Below are 7,096 nucleotides of genomic sequence, written 5' to 3'. Positions count from 1 at the left end.
GTCGTATTATGGTTTTAATGGCGCCATTTATGGTGTTTTTTTTTGAGCTGTCAGAAAACCTTTCTTTGGAATCCAACGTATTTATTTTGCACTCCTTGGGAGAGGCCTATGTACGGTCAGGGTCAGATAAACCTGACCCTCCGTAGTAGCAATGCCTGTGAGTGGGGTCAGGTTTCTCTGCCGCTTACTGTACAGCAGTTGGTTGGTGCAGAGCTAAAAATGGATATAGAACTAACAATTTTATAAATAACGGGTAAAGCCTCCACTATAAGAACCCTGCTTTTTCTTAAATTAATGGTCTTAATATTCTACGACGTCGTTCTTAAACATTATGGCAGTCAAAACCATATATTTCTCAATAAATCTGATTCCTCTTTAAGTATATTTTGTCGTAATAACTAGGTTATATTGTAAAATAAATGCTCACATTAAGCACCCTTAATTAACATTCGATTTTAAAAACATAAGGTAACCTACCCTTGTTATAGTTCAGAGTCTAGCTAAAAATATAAAGTTGACATAATACGGCAAATTTAAATAGCTACCAAGATCAGGTAGGTGTACTAATTTTAGACTGGTAAATAGTTTTGATAGTCACAGTATGGTTCGTACACAGTACAGACTCATGGCATAGGATAAATTTTAATTTGGAACATGTATTTTTTCGTTTCTTTTAACTCTAAAACTGTTCACTAAGGGTAGGTACCTACAGACGTTGGTAAAAATAGCACAATTTACAATACGGTCGGTAAAAATAGCATTTATGTAAAACTACTACACTATAATTTGAAGCATTACAAAACTGTAAAGTGTTCGTTTTTCCAAAGAATCTTTAAGTCGGTTTGTACGTTTGTAATCGCTTAAGTATCTAATTGCGTATTTTTTATGGTCAAAACTACAAAAGATATTTTGTATAAAGCATACACTCACATTTAATAAGTATTTACTTAAACTTAATGAGATTTCTTTTGTTAAAATCATTCTCCAACTTATTAAATAATAATATATTGTAGGTATTCTGTTTCATAATTACCTACTGAAGTAAGTTTATTAACATCCATAAATTATAAATACAATATAATGATATAAATGTTGTAATACTTTAGAAACATTCGGTGGATTTTTCAATTTCTTGTGATGGTATTTACTTAAGTTTTAAGTTATACATAAATTTTAAATGTCAAATTTATAAATAAATTAATGATGTCGGTACCTAATTAGATGCGTAACTAACAACATTATATATTTTTTTTCAAAACGGCACAGTAATACCTATCGTCAAAAAATACACAGAATTACAAAAAAGGCTTCAGTAAAATCTACGGTTATTATAAAAACAAAATGTAAAAAATGCTATCAAAAAAGGAATGTGATTTGAACTCAGAACCATAGACAATATCAATCAGTATTGTTTTAAAAATCAAAACTATTTTCTAATCAGCCAGCATTAACCGGTCACCGCAACACTCTGCCCAAATTTTCTTTTTTTATGTTTCCTTGTCTTTGTTTTCCTCGGCCGGCTTGGCGGTCTCGGTGGCGGTGGTGTAGACGATCTGGGCGTACTCAGTGGTCTCCGGCGGGGGCTTGTCTCTGGCCGCCTCGCCGAGAGCTAGCTCCGCGTATACTACGTTCTTCTTGTCGTCTGAGAGCGGCTGGAATAAAATGGAATGGATTAAAAAATATGTAAATAAAATTGAAAATATACTTTTATGAGAACAGTGTTGCCCTGTAGAAGCGAATTTTATGACCAGGTGTTTGGAAATTTTACTGCTTTTATTATTTTTTTACTGATTTTCTTTTACAATTTTCATAAACAACCAATTTTTTTGTGTGTTTTGAGAACTGGCTCTTTTTCTAATTGATGATGATGATGTTACCTACCCTTATTTTGATGTCCCCGTTAACCTACGACTCTGGAACCCTGTATAACTAAGAACTTGAAAAAACCCTCAGGCCTTCAAGACAAAAATTACAATAGCTACAAAAACCCTAATCAAACACGTCCCCCCCCCCCCTAAAAAACTCAACAACCCACCTTGTCCTCGCTCTCCCCGGCCGCGGCCTCAGTGGCCTGAACCTTGTCCTTGCCCTTGGGAAGCACGGCTCTCACTCGCGCCGTCAGCTCCGCGAGCCGCGAGCGCTCCTTGCCCGCCACCGCGCTCTCGGTGTCGCTACTGACGAGTAGATGGTGTTATTTCGAGGGATTTGGGACGAAAATTTGGAAAGCAGTGTTATTTTAAGGAAATTTGGAAGTAAATGTTATTGTTTTTCTGCTAGAAAATGTACAAGTATTGCTCTCGGTGTCGCTACTGACGAGATAACAGTGTTATAATGTGGAAATTCGAGGTTATGTTAGGTTATTTTTGTGCTAGAAAATGTACGGTCAGGTGCAGATAAAACTGACTCTCCTGTCATAGTAACAATGCTTCTGAGAGGGGGACAGGTTACTCTGCCCCTAACCGTACATATCTGCCAAAAATAGAATTATACCTTAAACAAACAAATAAAATTTGTGAGAGTAGATTAACACTTCATTAAAATACATGGCAGAAATATTTAAGGTGTATTTTAATAATTAAAAGCTGATTAAATAAAGCATGTTGAAAATGATTAAGTATTATGAATGGACAGGGTTACTCTAACATGACAAAAAACGAATGAACTACGTTTTGGTCTGTTAGGTCGTGATTTTTAAAGTACCCCCCTCACAAATCATGATATAAAAATCAACAGATTTCATAATTTGTTTTCTGGTGGCCAGGTCGAGACTTTACGTTCTCAATCAGACAATGACATGGCATGCCAAACACAAAAATAAATGAAATATGAAATAGGTGCGATGATGTAAAAATAAAAACAGTGAAAAAAATAAAATGAAAAGGTGATTTAAAAAAGTGTCAAAATAAATGAAATATTTGCAGTGATTTATGAAATAAAATAAAGCTAATATTAAGAAAGGAAGCAACGTACGGCCGCGCTGTTGGTTGCATTCTGGACTCTAAAAGCACATCCCCCGCAGGCGTCCTTGACACAGAAAGAACCCTTATTTACAAAGCGGTAAGATCTAATTTCCAGCAAGTCTTTAATGAATTATTCAAAGCTGATTTAATACAATAAAAATATTTATAATTAGACTGAATAGTTTTAATAGAGGTAGGTAAAAGTAAAAAAATAGGTGGCATATTATAACAAGAGGATAATCGTTAAATGGCAAATATTAATCAATATATTTTTTACAGCTTTCAGTAAAATGTTATTGACAATAATAATAAATATATTTAAAAAGTAAAAATATACATACGATTCTCCGGAGCTCTTTGTTTGATCACGGTTTCTGCCAGCTGCTGAAAAAATATAATATTTAAGAGAATGCTATTATTTAAAAAACATTACAAAGATTTAATTCATACCTCATGAAACACAAAATGGTACTATTTTATTTTTTAAAATTTGGGATACCAAAAATACTATAAGATAACCTTCTCATTCATTTTGTGTTTCAAAAAGTATTTTATTTATTTATAATATTTACCTGATAAAATTTGTTGCTCTTTACTTAAATAATTTTTAAAGTAATAAAAGGCAGAGTTTCTTATTTAATAAATACTTTATATATCAATAATATTTCGATATTCATTTAACGTACGTAGTAGACAATTTTTATAAACATTATTACAAGTTTGAATTATCAAGAAACTGCACGTAATATTTCTATCTATCGTAAGTATTTATTTTTTACTTTAACACACTATAGAAAATGCTTGTTTTAGCATAAAAATTGTTGGGATAACGTAAAAAAGAGCGATTTTAAGCGAGTATTTTAATAATTAATAGTCTTTTGGCAATAGGTGCATAAATGGCAGTGGTTTTAAGATAAATGTCCTTTTTTAGGAATGCACAATACTAATTGACACTAAAAATTTTATATAAAAAAGTAGACAAACTTGGCGTTGGTAGATAAAATAAAATCTAAGTAATTGGTACAAAAATAACTCCTTAGTATTAAGTTAAAAATACTAAAAAATCACAATGCTGGCTTACTTAACATATCTAACTTAGTGAACAAGTAAAAAATATTTGCAATAATAATTTCACATGGATTTGTGACTTTTTTAATTGCATCGTCGCATGTTTAGTAATTGTTGATCAGCAATTAAAAGTTTAAATTATAATTTTCCAATCATCATGACTACTAATATACTAGAAAACGGTGAAATGTCTTCACAAATAATTTGGAGAATTTAGTAATTAATGGCTACACAGTCTAGGCGTATGTATTCTTAAGTTGAGTGACATGTTTCGAGCTACAACGTACCTAGGTATGTACAGAAATTATATTAAGGTGAATCGAACACAATACTCTTAAAAAAATATGTACTTACAGTACCCCTCATAATATAAACACAACAAAAAGATTTTTAAATGTATTTTAAGTGGGAAAAATTAGATCGGAAACACATCTTTTTCTATATTTATAAAAAGAGGGCAATATTTTATAATAACACATAAAAGGTGAGATATTTCAACTTACTTAATACAATAATTACAATAAAGTTTTGTTTCTTAAAAACTATGCTTTTTTTAAATAAGTCACGTGTCTTCATGATATAAAAAGAAAATACAAAGCGGTTTAATTATTACAAATAGTGGCAATCATGTCGTTACAAGGTCATGGAATATTTTTTTCTTAAATTTCTAAATGTTATGTAAGAATACCAAGTTACATACGTTTTGAGGGATTCAAAAAATGTGGAGTGATGTAAAATTTTATATTTTTAGTACAAATAAATATGAATCCCAAAAAATCTATGTAAAATTTACGAATTTCGAATAAGATCATACATTATTTATACTGTGATCCGTAACTTCGTTGTTTACAACATTGACTCCATTTAAACATTAAAAATTGAATGAGATTCTAACATTTACCTAACTATTACAATATTCTTTCGCTACATTCAAAAGTCCTTAATTTCTTATATGTTTTTTATTATGTATTTAAGTAGATAAAAGTAGCAAAGATTTCTTTTACGAAAAACGGCCGAAAAAATCTGTAAAATACCCCAAAGTCTAAAAAAAACCATTACAAAAACGGAATAGGCCAGTTACACTCACAAAATCTCATCTCGGTAAAAACAAAAAAAAACTCTGGCACGAAACGAAACAGTCCTCAACACCCCCCCCTTAATAATCCGGGTTTTATGCTGTTTAAACGGCAGTATCGGGTTTTTTCTCCGGGTGTTTCGCGTTGCCGTTGCTGATGTAGTCGCCGTGGTCGTGGGAGGGGTTCTCCGACCCCTTGGTGTCGTCGTGCGGGGGCAGGGGGGCCTCTGAGTCGGCGCCGTCGGGAATGTCCGTGCGATGCGACCGCCCTGCCATCATAACCAATACTTTAAGCGATCAAGTTGGATGTCGATTGGTCAATGTGCGACTTTTAATTTGGTTAGGTGCTGTTGTTAGGCTAGCTAACTTTACTGTGCATTAGTTGGAAAAATGTGAAAAAATACTTTTTTTTTTTTTAATGCGTGTGCACTGTGGGTACATTCGTACTTAAGTCTTAAGAGCCGCTTTAGTAAGTGCTGCGTTACTCTGCGGTTTATAATTCAATCTATGAATAGTATGTGTTAATAATTCGATAATAATTTTTTTATTTTTTGTACCTATTTGAAAAGTTTTTTAGCTAATACTTTCTCACTATCTACTTTACTACGTCTACAATAGTCTATGTATAAAGATGATAAAGATGTTCTACAGAAACTACACAGGGAGAAACTATAGAGAAGTTATAGTTCTACTAATTCTATAAAAGTTTATTAGTATGACTGCTTTCAAAACCCCAACACCATGTGCAAAGAAAACCTCATATTAATTCAATACCATTTTCGTGAATCATCTACAATACATAATTTATAAATAAATATTGTATCTTTCACCCGAGGAGAGTTGAAATTTTGAAATTACTAAATAAGTACTAACATTTATTTAAGTAACTATCAGTTTTAATAAATATATAATTATATTTCATGCATAGACTGTAAAATGTGGTTAGATTAGATCATGCATAAAAAATTTAAAGGAATAAAATAAAAAATGAAGTAAAAAGAATGGACATGCTTCCTACATAATATGTTTTACTTATAAATTATAACATGCAACAAAAACATATTGTAATTTTTCATATTCTTGATCGCTCGAAATATTGTTACGGGGGCAACATTCACAATTTAAAATAAACTTATCAATAATAATAATACTCTAAATTCTACACAATAAGTACAAGCACATACATAGGACATTTATCACAAAAATCTGCCAAAATTCAATAAAAGTTATAGCAACCTACTACAGCCAAACATTAGATAGGTACATCTATAGAGGCAAGCAAATTCAGTTCTTATTTTTCAAGTGTTAAGCCTCTAAATACGGTGAGATTTGCGGTAACTATTTTTGATAGGTGTTTTTTAGTTAAATCTCACTTTACCTATCGACCCAAAGCCCGGGACGCTAACAATAAATATTTTTTCAATTAAAACAATACAATAACATACTCTGCATGCCTCGAATAGTAAAAGGAAGGGGAAAGCGTATCCAAAAAGCAGGATGACTTAATAAATTACCAATCTAGAGAAACACACTTTGAACCGATAAGTAAAAGTAATGAAAAAAGAGTCAAAGTTTAAAAAATGTATGATACAAATCAACTTGTGTGTTACTCCTCAAATTGAATATTAAAAAATGGTAAAGGTTTCAAGTATAAAAGGGATGAAGTTAATAATATATTTTTTATTTTAAACACGTCAAACGTCAAACTTACCGCCAAAACACCATCTGTCAGTGGCCTTCGCAAAGACAATGAGGAACACAGCCACGAGGAGCACGAGCACGGCGATCACGATGCCCACGATGGCACCAGTACCAAGTTCGACACCTGGTTGTAAAAAAAAAATTTTTTTGTAGTAAAAAAATATTTGACTTTTTAAAGGCAAAGGTGTAGTAGGTGACTGGTGATTGTAAAAGTGGTGAAAAAATAATAATAAAAATCATAAAGTTAATTTCAAAGACCAAAGGAGATGTTTCTAAATATATTATTTATATT

At 31.8% G+C, this 7,096-nt stretch overlaps 1 protein-coding gene across 12 annotated transcripts in view; it reads right to left on the bottom strand.

Annotated features, from left to right (window-relative positions):
• Nucleotides 1-877: 877 nt before the first annotated feature.
• The window catches only part of LOC105387706 (fasciclin-3), a 153,995-nt gene continuing 147,776 nt past the window's right edge, over nucleotides 878-7,096 (bottom strand). For 2 of the 12 annotated variants that reach the window (XM_038121549.2, XM_038121553.2), the window contains 5 exons: nucleotides 6,815-6,928; nucleotides 3,302-3,344; nucleotides 2,971-3,024; nucleotides 2,036-2,174; nucleotides 878-1,652 (listed from right to left, as the gene is read on the bottom strand). In XM_038121549.2, the coding sequence (XP_037977477.2) occupies nucleotides 1,488-1,652; nucleotides 2,036-2,174; nucleotides 2,971-3,024; nucleotides 3,302-3,344; nucleotides 6,815-6,928 (515 nt within the window). In that variant the 3' untranslated portion in view covers nucleotides 878-1,487. Of the gene's footprint in view, nucleotides 1,653-2,035; nucleotides 2,175-2,970; nucleotides 3,025-3,301; nucleotides 3,345-3,589; nucleotides 5,373-6,814; nucleotides 6,929-7,096 lie in introns of those variants that run through there. The other 10 variants (XM_038121550.2, XM_038121554.2, XM_038121560.2 and 7 more) reach the window with 8 other exon arrangements.

Source organism: Plutella xylostella, chromosome 30, assembly GCF_932276165.1.
Source record: "Plutella xylostella chromosome 30, ilPluXylo3.1, whole genome shotgun sequence".
NCBI classification, from domain to species: domain Eukaryota; kingdom Metazoa; phylum Arthropoda; class Insecta; order Lepidoptera; family Plutellidae; genus Plutella; species Plutella xylostella.
This window is presented reverse-complemented; position numbering and strand designations above follow the sequence as displayed.